Below are 17,364 nucleotides of genomic sequence, written 5' to 3'. Positions count from 1 at the left end.
GTAGAGCATTTAAATTTTTTGAGTGTAATGAACAACAAAAGTGTGTATACTTTATGCGACCAAATCATGAAGCATTGACTTCTTTGACATTTGTTATCATGAAGGCTGCATGGCTTATTGTCCGTAGCCTCCTCATGAGTCATCATGTGCATGACCCTCTTTATTTATTTCGTGTCGAATTTTATGTATATCTTTCCATTAAACACATTTTGGATAATTATTTTGTTCTTTGGTCCAAACAAAAAGAAAAATATTTTGTTTTTTTGTCGACCTCGCAGTTTAATATGTGTTTATTCAACATAAATAAATTCATTTCTAGTGTCCTTTCTAAATTATTGAATCGCCAAAAAAGTTATTTTTTGATTCTGCATAAATAACCCCTATTTTTTTTTTGAAAAATGACTTTCTATTTAAAATTCAAAAGTTTGATACAAATGGTTCACATTTGTGACCAAAGAAATTTAGATTTCAAAGAAGTGAAAGAATAAGAAAACACTAATTTAGAGATACATAAAGCACACAGCATAATAGTTGAAGAAGGTTGATGAAGGCAGTGACGGTGGTTCTAGTGTTTAGGACCACGACCTCGTCCCCGTTTTCCCCTTCCTCCCACCTCTGTCCATTCAAACTCTTTACCTTTAAGTGATGGTTTTATGAGTCTTCCTCCTCGAGTTCTATTTATCAAGTCATCATCTGATGCAAAAGGAGCAGCAGCTGTACTTGAACCTGGAACAAAAAGAGGTGGAGAGGAAGCAAATACCTCATCGAGAGGTAAGTTTTCAGTATGAGGACAGGTGATAGAGACAATGTGATCGGTATCCAAAGAGGACATCACAGCAGCTTCTTTTGAAGATTTTATCTCTGTCAGATCAGTTACTTCTAAATCCTCAGTAGTATCCAATTTGTTTCTTTCACAACTTGAATTAGTCTCATTTACCGACGGTAACTCTAAGCAGACATTGTTATCTTTTTCAATAATAGAAATCTCAGTACCTTGCTTAGTAGTGTTTGGAGATTTATGTAAGTCTTGTTCAGTACCTGAAGGAGAGAAGGTGGCAGTGTTTGTTGATGACTCGTTATTTGTAAGCGTAGTCAAAGACTGAAGGTCAGGTTGAGCAGATGTGATGTCAGCCTGTTGGTTAGAGTTTCCAGCCTCAAATGTAACCTTAGTTGGACCTTGCTCTATTGCCGACGAAGGTGGAAGTGCAAGATAAGTAGTAGTAACAGTGGAGAAAGTAGTAATAGGTACCGTTGATGTATTATTTTGATTCAAAGATGAATGAGTAGAAGGGACGCCAACATCTGTACTTGTAGCTAAGACTTCTGAGACAATAACTTGGGAGTTCTTTGGATCAGTTGTCACATTTGTTGCTTTTACTCCTAAGCAACGATTAGCTTTATGTCCCAGCTGTCCACAAGATGTGCAGCTAGAGGGAAGCCAAGAGTAAATGATGTCTACCAAACTTATGGTACCTTCTTTGTCCTGTAAAGCTACACGCTTAGGGAAGGGCCTGTCTAGCTTGACCTCAACTAAGATTTTTGCTTCTCCAATAGATGTTGGATCTAACCAAGGCTTGCTAGTCAACATAGGTTCCCCGATGCCTGAAGCAATCCAATCAATGCCCTCAATGGAATATAGCTGAAAGGGGATGTTCTTAAGAGTTAACCAAATAGGAATTGTCTTGATTTCAGGGAGTGAGATCGTTTCTGAAGGATTCCACGCAGAAACAAACATTAAGCAGTCATCCACATACCAGATTCCTCGCGAAATTACCCAATTCCTAGTCGACTCATCGGGTATATGAAACAGATAAGAAGATTCACCAAGCTGTTTAGTGAAAATCTTACACTTTTTACCCCAAATTCGGGTAGCCATTCCATGAATTAAACCTCCTGGTGGTGCTGAACAGTTCTTGAACTGACCAACAATGAATTCACGCTGGTGATCTAATCCCTTCAGAAGAACAGATGGCGGAATGCATACCATTGGAGTTCCATCTTCCAAGTATGTGGGAGTGGTAACCCTGTGGAGATTGCATTTGGATCGCATCTTCGCTGCCCATGGATACTCGCTTGAGATAGCATGAAGATCATCACCTACTGCAGAAGATGGAGCCGAGGAATTTGCAGCTTGAGAGGAAAAGATGCGAGCTCTTTGCTTACGAGAGATGGTGGGAAGATTAGCAGTCAGAGCCGGCCATTCTTCAAACACAGGCTGTTTCGAGAAGCCATTAAGGTTATCCTTTTGTATCTGTTTACCGGTAGCGGCATTAAAGTTATCTGAGAACTTAAGCGGAGATGCCCAAGCTCCTAGATGAGGTTGAGAGACTTGGCGTGACAATCCTACGACATCGAGTGTCTCATTTCCAAATAAAACCTTTGAGATCGACTTTGGAGATGGAGGAGTCCTAGTTGTTTCATTTGTCGTAGAGGATGGAGGTTGCTGGCGAAGGGGATCTTGAACAGTTAAGGCATCTTCTCCAAACAGAATCGATGAAATTGATGACGAAGAAGGAAACTCCGTTGTGTATTGAAAGCTCCTGCTGGATGAAGGCATTAGAGAGTCCATTTTACACAGGTGGAGAAGCTCAGGTGAGGCTTTAAAAGTCGGAGATGACACCGGATCTTCTGGGAGATCCGCCATGACAGAGAAGAGAAAGAAGAAGGTAGAGTTATGGAGTATGTCGTCACGAGCGTGACGGAGAGATCCGTGGCTGAGCCACCGAAGGTAAAGGCGGAGGCGGTGATTAGGTTACGAGTCCGGAGGTTAGTTTATCGCTTGTTAAAATAACCCCTATTTCATTCGTTTTCTTAATAGAAAATAGAGTAGACTCTGTTAAGCTTAGTATGATTCCAATTCATACATGTTGGTAATATGAAAATTAATATATGTTCCACCATTTTATTAGACAAAGTAATATTGTGGCACATTCGCTAGAAATAATAAATTTTTAACGCATTTCAAACAAAATTATACTCTAACCTCAACAACATATTACTTGTGTTTTTACAACAAAAAAAAACATATTACTTGTACAGTATATCCTACCTGAATCATTTTATACTGTATACTATGTTAAGTTTTATAGGCTCCATATCAGTTTCAATGTGAGATTCATAACAAAATCATGTAGACGGTTTTGTAACTGTATTCAGAGTATCTTTAGTTTGATGCTAGTTTGGATTACATATAATTAAACGTTCCATTTTCGCGATATAGCAAAAAAAGTGTTAAAAAATCACTTTTACATGTTTGTTTGTTTATCAGCTAATGCATCTTATTTGTATATCATGATGTAGTACAGTAGTAGACTAGCAGACTGGTTTGACGTCGATGACTGAGCGTTGATTTTGGACGATGATTGCATTTAATTATGTACTTGAAAAGTTGAAAGTATAAAGTAAGAAAAACAAACGCACATGCCTTCATGTGCGCTGCTTTTATATTATTTTATTTATATTATATTAATTTAAATTTAAAGTGAACAAAAAGTTCACCAACCCTTAGCTTCAAACGCCAATGATGTAAACATATAATCATATATGCTGGTACCAGAAATCATTACTTGCAAAATCATATAATTTCTTTTGTGGTTGTGATGTAATTCCATTAACATCGAATAATGTGTGTTCATAATAGGTGATTAGGTTAATGATGTGATATATTTATCAACTTAAAACTGATTATAGTCTCACCATTAGTTCTAAATTAGTTCCTATATTATCTACCTCTTCAGTCCAAATAAAAATGTGGATAATAGTTTCGTTTTCTAAAAGTATGTGGATAATCAACCTGAGCTACACTTTTTTGGCAGATATTTTATTTTTTGCCTGACATAGAACTGGATCTAATATGTTGACAAAAAAGAAGAAAAAGAACTGGATCTAATATTTATAAAAACTCGTATAAATCTAAAATTGTTTGATTAATATTTTATACTAGAACTGGACAGTGGACATCATGATTTGGAGTATAAAAATCATGCAAAATGTGGTTAAGGCAGTACGAAATAATAATCTTTAGCGCGCTAATATAATTAGCCAAGTAGATTTCTAATACACACCATTGACGACAAAAGAGAAAAAAAACAATAAGAGCTGCGCCTTTCCGATTTTTTAAACGAAAATAGGTTCGACCGAGAATCTCTCCGGTGGTTTCTTCCGAACGGATTATGCTATTATCTGCGTCGTGAATCGTTCACCGTCGCTTACGCCATTGTTCTTCATCTCGTTTCTCTAAAATCTCCGTTGCTCATTCGCGGATTCAGAGGAAATCAGGTTCGAGTTCCGTTGATTGTTTCTTAGTTTCGTGTTAATGCTTTGCGGTACAGTAGAACTACGCGTGATGGTTAGTTAAATCACTGTGAAATGACTTTTTGTTGGATCTTACGGCTAAATTTTTGTTGGATTTTTTGTTTTTGTTTTATTTGGTGTTTCTAGGAAGCAGGTGTAAGTAGTAAAAGCTCTGTTTACTCACTGCACATGGAGTTACTCAATATTCTTGTCTCCACCATCGAACATTTTGCAGAAACGTCTGTGAAAGTCCTCTTGCAAACTCTTATCAATCCCTCAAGGTAACTCGTAATAAGTAAGTGCTTTCTTTGTGTTTGACACTTAAGCAACATGCAAGGAAGAATTTTTTTAGGGGGACCATTCCAGAAAAAAAACACCAAATCCTCTTCTATAATATTATACGAAACTTCGTTTGTTTTATGTCTTAAACAATGATGAAAAAGGAATCATTCTCTTCTGACATATATTGAAATATAAAAACACGTGGAATGGATAGAGACAAAATGTTCTTTTTGCCCAAGATATGGAAGTAGACAAAAGTTCATTACTGGAGTCATGATGTACAATTATTATTATTTATTTATCTGCCTCTTTATGTATATACATGACATTGCTGCTGATTTTCCTTCCTGGTTTCTTTTGGGTTTAGGATATGAGGAAAGGGAGGTGAGGGATACGAAGATGGCTGCAGGAGAGGATCAGACGCAAGGATCTTCCGGGAGGGAAGAGAAGATTTTTGTTTCTGTCCGTTTGAGGCCATTGAATGTGAAAGAAAGGGTGAAGAACGAAGAGGCAGATTGGGAGTGTATTAATGATGAAACCGTTATATACAGAAGCCATCTTTCCCTTTCCGAGCGTTCCATGTACCCCACTGCCTACACATTCGGTATATGACTAGCTTGCTTTTTTCAGTTTCTTGATCAAACGTCAATCCTTACTTGAGCTCTTTCTTATGCCTCTAGACAGAGTGTTTGGCCCTGAGTGTTGTACCAAGGAGGTGTATGATCAAGGGGCCAAAGAAGTGGTTCTCTCTGTTGTTAGTGGGGTTCATGGTAAGACATGTCTAGCCACTGCTTTCTAGTTTTTGTTCCACTGTGGCTCATGTTTTGCTACCTAATGGGTCACCCTGGTTTCAGCTAGTGTCTTTGCATATGGACAAACGAGCAGTGGAAAGACTTACACTATGAGTGGGATTACTGACTACGCCTTGGCTGATATATATGATTACATTTCCAAGGTGAAGTTAAATTTTATGATAAAGATTTCATAGTGTCTCCTTACCACATTATTTTCCACATCTTCTGAAAAATTGTGATGTGTTTTTTTTTTTTTTTGCAGCATAAGGAAAGAGAATTCGTTCTGAAATTCTCAGCTATGGAGATCTATAACGAGTCTGTAAGAGACCTCTTGAGTACAGACATTACTCCACTCAGACTTCTAGATGATCCTGAGGTAAAATTTGACACTGGCTGATTATACTTAACAACAAATGGAATTGGTTATGCATAATCTAATACATTAGCTGGTTATTTGCTTTTTTGACAGAAAGGGACAGTTGTTGAGAAACTCACAGAGGAAACTCTGCGGGGCTGGAATCATTTTAAGGAGCTTTTATCGATCTGTATAGGTATTGCTTTCCAAACGTGAATCTAAGTTTTGCGTTTAGCATCAATTTGACCAGTATCATCTAATGATTGCAGCTCAAAGACACATTGGAGAGACAGCTTTAAATGAAGTTAGTTCCCGCTCTCATCAGATTCTGAGATTGGTAAATGCATTTTTGCTGATTTACATTATAGATTCTTCACGCTGCTTTTTTGGAGCAGCGTATTTCTGATTGATATCTTTCACAGACGGTCGAAAGCACAGCACATGAATATTTAGCTAATGATAAATTTAGCACACTCACAGCGACAGTGGTATGTACGTTGAATCCATCATGTATTGTTCTCGAAAAAGAGGAAGTAAATTCCATAGATTTGAGTAATTATCCTGCAGAATTTCATTGATCTTGCTGGAAGCGAGCGTGCATCTCAATCATTATCAGCTGCCACAAGGTTGAAAGAAGGTGGTCATATAAACCGAAGTTTACTAACACTAGGAACTGTCATTCGAAAGCTAAGGTTAGCCTGTGTAGTAGCACCTTTAGCTTCAGTGAAGTTCCCTGATTTATCTGCTATTTATTCATCTAATAATGTGTATTGTATTTGAGTAGCTTCCTATTTACATTGCTAAAATATATTGGCTAGCTTAATGCAGTAAAGGAAAAACTGGGCACATTCCATTCAGAGACTCAAAGCTGACACGAATACTTCAGTCTTCGTTGGGAGGAAACGCCAGAACTGCTATAATCTGCACCATGAGTCCTGCGAGAATCCACGTTGAGCAATCAAGAAACACATTGTTGTTCGCAAGCTGTGCAAAGGAGGTGACGACAAACGCGCAAGTCAACGTGGTCATGTCTGATAAAGTTCTGGTTAAACATTTACAGAGGGAGTTGGCTAAACTGGAGAGTGAGTTGAGAAGCCCTCGTCAAGCTCTGGCTGTGTCTGACACAAGTGCACTACTGATGGAGAAGGACCTCCATATTCAAAAGGTAATGCGATTTACTTCAATCAAGATTATACAAAACAAGTAGTTCACTTCTCTCTAACCATCCTTTTGTATTACTGGTAGCTCTGCATTCAATACTGGTGATTTGTCTTAATATGTAAAATCCATTCACTCTAGGAACTTTTATGGCCTTTCATTACTTACAGCTAAACAAAGAGGTGTTCCAATTAGCACAACAGTTAGAGGGGGCTCATTCTCGGATTGAAAATCTCCAACAAATCGTTGGAGAATCACCAATCAAAGAGACATTATCAACAGACTCAGAACATGCAAAGGTACGTGAGTTTTAATGAAAAGAAGAATAAACTCTTAAACTGTTTGATTTACTTTATAATCCCTTTTTGGTATTTCTTACAGTTGGTTCTTGGAAATCAATACCCCAAGCTGCGGGTCCGCAGTTCATGGGAATCTCTGTATATAACACCAGAAAGCTCAGTATCAGCTCAGCGATCCAGTATGGTTTCCCCACAATCAACCGAGCACGGTTCTGACGAGAATGTCTTCCAGCTTACCGACCTTAGGATTGATTCTGGTGCAACTAGCCCAGGCCAACAACACCTTTCATTTGTAACTCCTGGGAGATTCACAAAAGTTCGACTTAATATTCGTGGGGCAGAAAGTAAAAACCAGTTACACATTCACAAGGGGAAATCTGTAGATCAGGAGGAGAGGTTGCATGAAGTGGATGGACCAAGTGAGGTGGGTTCTGAAGACACTTGCACGGAACTTCGATGCATAGAAACAGAGAGCTCTGGTATCATCATGTCTCCAGAGCCAACCATGCTTCAAGACAGGTCTATGTCTAGGAATGCGCTACCAGTATGTGTACCAGATTCAAAGAATTTAAGACCACCAACAGAAATTGTAGAAGAAGAAGAAGAGTGTGTAAAGGAAGTCAGTGCTGTCTTTATCGAACCAAAGGAATGTGTTTTGTCATTAACTGACAAAGCTTCTAACCTCAGAAGAGACCCTACACTTCCAGATTCTGTCACTCTGTCTCCTGAAAAGCCTTATAGTTTGCATCTTGAGAAACATTCGCAGCAAAGAGTAGGAGGTGTGAGGCATACTAGAAGCCAAAGCTGCGGAACAAGCTTTGTACCGGGTTCTTCCTCTTCTTTGTATGAGCACGAGAGAGACGCTAACACACCACCAAGCTACTGGTATCAGAAAGAAAGAGCTGAGAGCAACCTGAAACCGTCCAACATCAAGAAGCCGCCATTACCAAAGCATTCTAGCCGGATGAGCATGCCAGCAACTTGGTCTGAGAAAGACTTCAACCGCAGCACCCAAAGAACGCCAGCTGCTTTAGATGGTGTTGATAAGAGAAAGTCATCAACGAAAAGCTCGCAGGTGTCTTCCTCTAGCGCTCCTGTGTTTAGGCGTCAGACAAGAACTTCCATCAGCCAGGAGGAAGGTGAAGAGAGTGGTCCTCAAAGGGACAAGCGAATCATTCACTTATCGGTTAGTCACTTAGTTGTACTTAGCTTGGTCTTGCTTTTATCTTGAGGGCTAAATCTATTATAAAATATGGCAGATGGAGGAAATAGAACAGAAATTCTTGGCTCTGAGATCAACAAAGAGCTTCAAGGACGCTGCGGTGGATCCAATAGAAGACTATTTAACCACGCCATTGAACTGGCCGTTGGAGTTCAAGAGACTCGAGATGGAGATTATAGAGCTATGGCATGCTTGCAACGTTTCCATGGCACACAGAAGTTACTTCTTCCTTCTCTTCAGAGGGGATCAGAAAGATTGCCTCTACTTGGAAGTAGAACTCCGTAGGCTCAAGTACATTAGAGAAACCTTTACCAACAATAGCAAAGCTATTGAGAACGGACGCACTCTTACATCAATGTCCAGGTATATATAAATATATATTCACAAAAAGCACCTTACCTTTCTCTGGCGTTTTATGTCAAGAAGAATGTATTCTCTTTATCTTTTCTTTAACTGTTTGTGCTTGTGTGACAAAACAGCCTGAGGGCGTTGAACAGAGAGAGGTACAAGCTGAGTCAACTGATGCAGAAGAAGCTGAGAAAAGAAGAGAGAGAGAACCTGTTCTTGAGATGGAGCATTGGGCTGAACACAAAGCACAGACGGCTCCAGCTGGCGCATCGTGTCTGGTCAGAGAGCACAGATATTGATCACGTCCGAGAGAGCGCCTCTGTTGTGGGTAAGCTAATGGGGTTCGTTGACATGGATCTGGCGTCCAGAGAGATGTTTGGCCTCAACTTGTCTCTTAAATCCCGTCCCAAGAAATCTAGCCTGTGGAAACGGAGCGTTCTCTCCCTCTCCATTTTGTACTAAGAGAACAAAAAGGTCAGAGATCAGAAACTCCCAACTGATTCAGGGTCCATTTTCGATTTGGGTCTGAGACTGAGCTTGTCAAAATGTAATTTCTCCAAAAATGTGTTGATGTTTTTCATGCCACTGACTGAACAATCTATGTGGCTTTATGTTTTGATTTTCATCTTTGTACTATCATGTAGACACTAGAGAGGAGTTGCAGAAACAAAGTCATAGTTGAGAGCATTGGGTTTCTACTATAAACACTTCAGCTATGTTACAAAGATGTTGTACGACCATATGTTATAGAGCCAATACCATAAAAACAAGTTGAATTACTTGAAAAAATACGACAAGAAACTAGAAACAAAGACAACAACAAAACAAGCATTATAGCAAAAAAAAAAAAAAAAAAGACAATAATCTCTGAATCAAGGTTGCTGCTGAGCATCCATGTAACCAGCATCAACAAGCACTTTCTCCCTCTTAGCAAGCTCAAGATCCTCATCAACCATCATCTTCACCAGCTTCTCAAACCCCACTTTCGGTTTCCACCCCAACACTTCCTTCGCCTTGCTCGCATCTCCCTTCAAGTTATCCACCTCAGCCGGCCTAAAGTACCTCTTATCAATCTCCACGTGATCCTTCCAGTTCAGCCCCAAGTACCCAAACGAAACCTCGAGAAACTCCTCAACGGTATGCGACTCCTCCGTGGCCACCACGTAATCATCCGCCTCCTCCTGCTGCAGCATCATCCACATGGCCTCCACGTAGTCCCCCGCGAACCCCCAGTCCCTCGACGCCTGGAGGTTCCCGAGGAAGAGCTTCCTCTGCAGACCGACCTTGATCCTCCCCAAAGCCCTCGTGATCTTCCTCGTCACGAAGTTCTCCCCTCGCCGGGGAGACTCGTGGTTGAACAAGATCCCGTTGCACGCGAAGAGGCCGTATGCCTCTCGGTAGTTCACAGTGTACCAATGCGCGGCGACTTTTGACGCCGCGTAAGGGGACCTGGGGTGAAACGGCGTCGTCTCGCACTGAGGAGGCGGGGTGGCGCCGAACATCTCCGAGGATCCCGCCTGGTAGTACTTTACGGCGCGGCCGGTGTCGGCGGTGTGTGATCTGACGGCTTCGAGGAGGCGGAGGGCGCCGGTGGCGACGACGTCGGCGGTGTAATCGGGGATCTCGAAGGAGACGGCGACGTGGGACTGCGCGGCGAGGTTGTAGACCTCGTCGGGCTTGATCACGTCGAGCCAGCGGCGGAGAGAGGAGGCGTCGGTGAGGTCGGCGTAGTGGAGCTTCATGAGGGCCTTGTCGGCGTTGTGGGGGTCGACGTAGATGTGGTTGAGCCGCTGGGTGTTGAAGTTGGACGAGCGGCGGATCAGGCCGTGGACCTCGTAGCCTTTCGAGAGGAGGAGCTCCGTCAGGTAGGATCCGTCCTGGCCGGTGATTCCGGTCACGAGGGCGATCTTCCTCGCGGAATCGGATCCCGATCCGTTGTTATTTTCTGACGCCATTGTTTTTGATTTGGAGTCTGGATCTGGGTGTTTCGCGGTGGCGCTATGCGTCGTCGGGTTGTTGTGTGTTTAAATAGGACAGTGACGGAGAGTTAGAGCTTGAAGACGGAGAGGGTATTTTGGTCAATTAGAGCGTTATTATTATTATATGGTCAATATTATTCATCGTGGGGTAGTATTTCCGTTTCATTGCTGTCTGATTGATGCGGTTTGTTTCCATATAGTAACGCCTCACACGTTAGTGGTTTACTCATTTTTCTGGTCAAACCTCGTGAATAGTCTTGGGATGCTACGTCTGAATCAAGAAATTTCAAATCATTTGATTTTTTTTTTATTAATTTTATAGCGACATATTGTATGAATCTAACAACAAAGATTTTTCTTTTTCAAAATCAGTAGTAAAACGGCACAAGGTTTTTCGGATGTGGCAGAATATTTTAAAACTACGAGTTCTAGCAAAAACTTTCCACAGGAAAATTGGTAATGATAAAATCATTATGGTTCGATTGTTGGTTGGAGATGGGTATCTTGCATATTTACTTTGAGACAGAAAGATTATCAATCTGAATATTTGCCGGGAAGCAACTGTGGACGAGGCCGGCCCTCAACAATCCTCGAAGGCGCGAAGAAGGGGTACATAATAACTGTTTTAATTGACGCTGCAACAACAACTGAATATTTTCAGAAAAGAAAAAGCAGAGGATTATGATCTCCGGAGAAGAAGACCAGGTCTTAAAAGCCTTTCTCAAGTACTGAGACTTGGAAACTGTGTCGGGAAGAGAAGCAAAAAGTGAACTAGTCGGACGGAGTATGAATCACTTTTGGCATACCGAAATTTGCATTTGTAACATGGTTAGCTATGTTGAAAAGGCTTGCTACTTGTGACAGAGTAATGACATGGAACAGAAATATCGATCCTAAGATTCCTAACTATGTTTCTTTGCAAGTACTCATCTCTAGTTTGGGAGGAGCTTATTCAAGGAATTTTGAAGAAGATATATAGCAACTGTTGATACAGATCAGGAACATCATTACTAAAGTGTTGGAAACCACCAAATCCTATCCATCTACCATCTCTTCTTTAATTCTTTCTTGTTCTCGAAAAGTCATTTTTAAGGTAATTCAACCATTTTGTAGCTATGTCTTATCCTCTGTTTATTTATTTTTCACGCAGACCCTTTGTTTTATCGGTTGTTGAAGCGGAAGGCTTCGATGCATTGATCACACTAACCACTACCATTCACAAATTGGAAAATTCAGAAAGACTGTCTCTATTGTAGCACTCTGAGAGGTAGTCAGATGGGTGGAAGTAGCGTCTATGTTCATGACCGATTGAGATCTAGTTTGAGGCCGAGGCTCCAAAAGCCTAAAAGATAGAAATTTAAAAGGTGTTAGAAGAATGATTTTTGAACATACATATTCTGAATCTGTTTCATTCCAAATCACAAAATAGAATCGTCTTGTCACTGTGTAACTAAAACAAAAACTTGAGGTTCAAGACACTTTCAATCTGATTAATTTTATTTCTAACTAATTTAGCAAAGTATTTTGTTTAGAGCATCAAAATGACCGGAACATAATTTGGATGGTAGTCGAGTACTTGAAATAGTCATGGGTGAAAGTTTACTAAACATAATAGAATCTGAAATGACTGCAAAACGAGATCAATCATCTGCGTTTTTAATTTCGTTTTCTTCTCCGAGACGAGACAATAGAGTATTCCAAACATTATATATAAAAAATTCATTGGGTAGATGTTACTTGGGAGTAAAGCTAACAAGAATAAAGCAGTCCAAAACACCGACATTATCTCAAACCAGTATCTGTTACTTTCTAAAACCATTGCCTTCGCATATTACATTATGTAAAGTATATATACACTAGAGTCATTAGGGCATTTGTACAATATGTGGAATATTACATTATTCCTAATCTATTAGTATCATCATTGTCAAATATTGCACAGTCACATCTCTCACTTCTCAACTACAATGATATCTTTTTTCTCACGGATGTCTTTTGTCTCTCTAGCTTAACAAGTAAACCAAATATGGCTCAAACAACACCTTTCCAGCAAGACAGTACTATGCACACAAGCTCAAATTGCCACAACTCGACAAGTCTATTCTCACACATCGGAAATACGCACAAGCAGCTAAAATCGCAAGATATCAAGAACCACCTCTTATATATCTATTGAATCTATTATAATCAAGCCTTTCAGTCAAAAAAAATCTATTATAATCCACTTTTATATCTCAACCAACAATGAATAATTTTATAATAATTATGAATGAAAATTGAAATTGGTCTGCCAAAAGAAAATATTAAATATATCATAAATATATCCCCTAAGGGTAAATCCAATACAAAACGCATAAGATTTAAACACCAACAAAAAAATTTAACGGCAAACTCTTAAGGTTTAATAATAAAATAAGCAAAAAAATCAAAGAAAACAGAGAAGCTTGTGCCACAAGCAAGTCTAAACTGCCTTGGCTGCTGCAACGGCAGCTTGACCTCTGCGACGACCCGTTCTTCTCGCAGCAATTTGACCAACCTTCGCACCAGCTGATTTATCACGTCTGACCGTACTAGCATGACCAATGTGCTGGTGGTTTCCTCCTCCATGAGGATGCTCGACTGGGTTCATAGCCACACCACGAACTATAGGCCAGCAGTTTCTCTTCCCGCGGTTCTTGTGGTATGCCCTACCTGCCTTGAGAAGTGGCTTCTCTGTTCTGCCTCCACCAGCAACTTGCCCAATCATCGCTCTGCATCCACTTTGCACGATCTTCTTTGCTCCAGAAGGAAGCTTAACCCTTTTATATAATAAAAAAATATAATCCGTTATCAATAAAAATATGAAACAAGAAACTTAAACACAGATCGGAACTTTTTTTTGTACTTAAACCCAATCAATTCACATTTATATTTTACTTAACGTGTCACACAAGTTAGGTTAGAAAATGATGTTTCAATAATATAACTAGAGTTAGAGATAATTAAAGTATGATATTAATTACCTAGTGGTGTCGTTGTCCGGATTGTGAGAAATCACGATGGCGTAATCACCGGAAGCTCTAGCGAGGGCTCCACGGTCACCGACATGAAGCTCAACGTTACAGACAACAGCTCCCTCGGGGATGGATCTAAGTGGAAGCACGTTACCTACAACGAGAGTGGCCTTCTTACCACAGTAGAGGAACTGTCCCGTGTACATACCTTCGGCAGCAACGAACAGCTCCTTCTGCTTCTTGTAACGGAAAGGATGTCTGAAATCGACGCGAGCTAACGGAGCACCACGTCCAGGATCGTGGATGATCTCAGTCACAACACCCTTGAGATACCCATTTCTCTCACCGAAGTCGAGGCTACGGAACTTAGCCGGACCCTTGCGGTGGTGAGTGTGGGACTTGAAGACGGAACCAGCGGCACCCTTACGTTGAGCCCTAATCACACGACCCATCTCGATGAAGTGGCCTTTCTTCTTGTTGTTGCCCTCTGCGCAAGCTATTGAGGTATTGGAGCAACTATGTTTATTTATACTAGCGTCCTTATTAGAAAACCCTAGGTTATTAATGGACTTTCATATTGGGCCCTGTGTTAGCGTAGTTATAAGAGCAACTATGTCTTCTCTTGTTGCCCTCTGCGCAAGCTATTGAGGTATAACCCTAGCGTTAACCCTAGTTATTAATGGACTTTCATACTGGGCCCTATGTTCGTAGTTACAATCGAAAACCCAGTTAATATTAATTTTACGAAATTTATAAAAATGTAGATTGCTTATATTTATCATTCATATTTCGGATGCTAAAATCCCTTAAAAACATTTGACACGATCCAGTTTGTCTATGTAGTTGCTACAAATCGACAAGAAAACTGTTACAAATTTAAGTTGCATGAATCCCCAAAGTAAGAACTATTTTAGTTTTGGGGTTATTATTTCAGAATATGTAAGGCATATAAACGCGAGACAAGCATTTCTAAAAGTGGTCAACTAGACCAATTTTCTTGCGAAGAGCCAAGCAGCCAATGGCTTCATCTTCTTTGTCTGCTTCTTCACCATAACTTGGTTCTTCTTCTTCTCCTCTTTGCTCTCAATGACTTTCGTTAACAACGGTGGATTCGCAAACTTCACCGAACGCCTCCTCTCCAAACGATCCTCATCATACACCTCATTTTCGTCAAACCGGTTCACTTTGATCTCGGTTATTCTATCCGGTTCAATAACCCTGGATTGCTCTATAAATTTGAGGTCATCTTCAACTTGAGGGTTTTCAGGGGATTTTCTGACCGAGTGCCTTAGCTTTTCCTTAGCCGTTTCAAGCTCGTGTGTGAGGGTTTCGAGAAGTTGAGACAAAACCTTGTTCTCTTCTTCTGCTTTCCTAAGATTCGCCTTTACTTCATCAAGCTCAGCTTCTATGCATTTGTTTCTAATTCCGTTTATCTAACCACACGGTCGAAAATCATTTCAAGAATGTTAATAATTGGTATGTTATCTATACACATAATTGTTGTTATATGCAAAACATGTATGTATTTAATTGTTATTACCTCTAGAGACTTGTTGATGTAATTATCTCCGAGAAGAATTCTCTCGCCGAAGAGAGTGACGGCTTCTTTAACAGACCGGAAAGGAGCTCCAGTGTCGATCTCCGCGCGAACCATTGCAAGAATGCAGATGATTGAGGGTTGTTTTGTTTGCTTTAGTTGTATGAGTTTGTGGTCCATGTGACCATGTCTTAAAGCTTTTTATAGAGAAAGAAGCATCACTCTCTCGAAATAAGATTGCAACCGTTGGTTGTTGTTGGTAAAATGGATGGTGACTAGGTTAGTATAATTGACTACGTTATGATTAGATTATGTAATGGTTCAGTCATGTAATATGTCATTTCATTTTCAATAACGGGTCGAAATCCCATCTAAATGACAAATATGATTGGTAAGTTGTTAACTTTTTTTCATGGTGCATTTATTTTTTAAAAATATACTAGCAACAGAATGTAGATGAGAATGTCTTTGCGTTTACTTCACACAAAATATAACTTTGGGTAAATACAAGTAGAGAGGTTCGTTGGAACGTCCTTCCGTTTTCATGTGTTCTGTTAGTTTTGCTACTACCAAATAATCAAATCCTCATTGCGACAACGACCTTTCTCCTTATGCGTCTCTTTAATAGGCCTTTATTGGGCCCCGAAATCACAAATGGTTTTTTTTCTAACTGTGTTCCAGTCAGTGTGCGGCAACAATATACAATTCTGATCATCTATCTACATTCTCAACTTTTAGGAAGACAGGCGTGTCGTCTCGTCTTCTCTCCTCAGCGTGATTGTGCCATGCAAATTGATGATGATCTAACATTGTAACGTAAAACCTTACCCGAAAATTCTCCGCGAACCAATCTAAGACGTTGCTTTTCTGCTCACTCCATAAAGATAACAAATGTCTCATCTGTTTTATATTTACATGAGGTATATATCCGGGATCTATGGAATGACTCAAACTAATTTTAGTCTAAAATGCACTTTGTAGATTAACTTTTTTGGATATTCAAATAAGGTCTAAGCATAGTCTTCCATCCGTTTGTCACCGATATAGTGTCGTATATATATATGATTTCTCCAAACTCGAATTTCTACAAAATTCGTCTACCACTAAACTACTTCCGTGTAGCTGATGTCTCATAGTTTACAAATATAAATAAAGTACGAATGCATGTAGCTAGTTGAGTAACCTGTCTTATAGAAAGTGCAGAAATATAACTTATACCGTGGTAGGTAGCGAACGAACTCTTCGTTTCAGTCATCCACTCTTTCTCTCGAAAAATTGTGTATATAGCTACCAAATCTTCTTGGTCATAAATTATCATGTTTAAAAATGTAAAATTGAGAAAAATAAATATTTATAAATAATACATAATGTTAAATAGCTACAAAACTTAAAATTCCAAACACTTGAAAGCTTGATCCAAAGTAAAAACACTAGCACCAAAGGTCAGTAATGAATGTTTTAGTTTCATGATTTCCTTAGGGCTTTTTAGCCAAAGTTTAAAAAGCCACAAACTTAAAACAGCTACAAAGGTATATAGATAATAAGGTTTTTCTCTATACATAGAAACAATTATGATTTGACTTGTGTTTATTCATAGCTAGGAGTGTCAAAATGGGTCATGACCCATAGGTTGACCCAACCCAAACTGACCCATTAATCCAAATGAATTGTTTATTTTTGATCCAATGGATTGATGGGTTAACAAGTTAATGGGTTAACAGGTTAATGGATTAACAAGTTAATGGGTTAACAAGTTAAATAGATCTATTGGGTTGGGTCATTTCTAACCCATTTAGTTTTTAACTAAAAAATTGGTCAAAATCACAAAAATACATTTTCCCACAAAAACCGGAAAAACATAATTTCTCGCCAAAACCGAAAATGCAATTTTCCACCAAAATCGTAAAAAAAAAACAATTTTCCGGTAAAACCGGAAAACACAATTTCCCGCCAAAACCGGAAAACGTAATTTCCCGCCAAAACCGGAAAACGCAATTTCCCGCCAAAACAGGAAAACGTAAATTTCCGCAAAAATGGGAAAACAAAATTTTCGCCGAAAACACAATTTCCCGCCAAAACCGAAAAATACAATTTCCCGTCAAAA

The 17,364-nt window shown here is 39.6% G+C and overlaps 5 protein-coding genes across 8 annotated transcripts; 1 reads left to right on the top strand and 4 right to left on the bottom strand.

Moving 5' to 3' along the window:
- Positions 1-392: 392 nt before the first annotated feature.
- LOC108850195 (uncharacterized) lies at positions 393-2,827 on the bottom strand. The gene is made up of 2 exons (XM_057007805.1): positions 1,039-2,827; positions 393-726 (listed from the first exon to the last, which is right to left on the bottom strand). Exons 1-2 carry the CDS (start codon positions 2,642-2,644, stop codon positions 566-568), a joined length of 1,767 nt encoding a protein of 588 aa, XP_056863785.1. The 5' UTR covers positions 2,645-2,827; the 3' UTR covers positions 393-565.
- Positions 2,828-3,998: 1,171 nt separating this feature from the next.
- On the top strand, positions 3,999-9,615 carry LOC108851439 (kinesin-like protein KIN-7G). 4 transcript variants are annotated; one of them, XM_057008763.1, is made up of 15 exons: positions 3,999-4,278; positions 4,529-4,588; positions 4,943-5,179; positions 5,256-5,345; positions 5,430-5,530; positions 5,632-5,745; positions 5,839-5,920; positions 5,994-6,061; positions 6,147-6,212; positions 6,292-6,416; positions 6,553-6,889; positions 7,053-7,181; positions 7,264-8,367; positions 8,441-8,766; positions 8,883-9,615. In XM_057008763.1, exons 3-15 carry the CDS (start codon positions 4,975-4,977, stop codon positions 9,211-9,213), a joined length of 3,078 nt encoding a protein of 1,025 aa, XP_056864743.1. In that variant the 5' UTR covers positions 3,999-4,278; positions 4,529-4,588; positions 4,943-4,974; the 3' UTR covers positions 9,214-9,615. The 4 variants fall into 4 exon arrangements, with proteins under 4 accessions (XP_056864743.1, XP_018480370.1, XP_018480371.1 ...); XM_018624868.2 differs by having other exon boundaries at positions 4,441-4,574; XM_018624869.2 differs by having other exon boundaries at positions 4,441-4,588.
- On the bottom strand, positions 9,508-10,779 carry LOC108851440 (GDP-mannose 4,6 dehydratase 2). Its single transcript, XM_057008765.1, has one exon. It carries the CDS (start codon positions 10,704-10,706, stop codon positions 9,624-9,626), a length of 1,083 nt encoding a protein of 360 aa, XP_056864745.1. The 5' UTR covers positions 10,707-10,779; the 3' UTR covers positions 9,508-9,623.
- A 2,239-nt stretch (positions 10,780-13,018) lies between these two features.
- Positions 13,019-14,243, bottom strand: LOC108852678 (60S ribosomal protein L8-2). The gene is made up of 2 exons (XM_018626174.2): positions 13,733-14,243; positions 13,019-13,528 (listed from the first exon to the last, which is right to left on the bottom strand). The coding sequence occupies exons 1-2, from the start codon at positions 14,173-14,175 to the stop codon at positions 13,192-13,194; spliced, it is 780 nt and encodes a 259-aa protein (XP_018481676.1). The 5' UTR covers positions 14,176-14,243; the 3' UTR covers positions 13,019-13,191.
- A 243-nt stretch (positions 14,244-14,486) lies between these two features.
- On the bottom strand, positions 14,487-15,443 carry LOC130510504 (WEB family protein At3g51220-like). The gene is made up of 2 exons (XM_057006885.1): positions 15,264-15,443; positions 14,487-15,156 (listed from the first exon to the last, which is right to left on the bottom strand). Exons 1-2 carry the CDS (start codon positions 15,438-15,440, stop codon positions 14,707-14,709), a joined length of 627 nt encoding a protein of 208 aa, XP_056862865.1. The 5' UTR covers positions 15,441-15,443; the 3' UTR covers positions 14,487-14,706.
- Positions 15,444-17,364: the final 1,921 nt, after the last annotated feature.

Source organism: Raphanus sativus, chromosome 4 (assembly GCF_000801105.2).
Source record: "Raphanus sativus cultivar WK10039 chromosome 4, ASM80110v3, whole genome shotgun sequence".
In the NCBI taxonomy this organism is placed as follows: domain Eukaryota; kingdom Viridiplantae; phylum Streptophyta; class Magnoliopsida; order Brassicales; family Brassicaceae; genus Raphanus; species Raphanus sativus.
The sequence above is the reverse complement of the archived record's forward strand: the minus strand, read 5'-3'. Positions and strand labels throughout refer to the sequence as shown.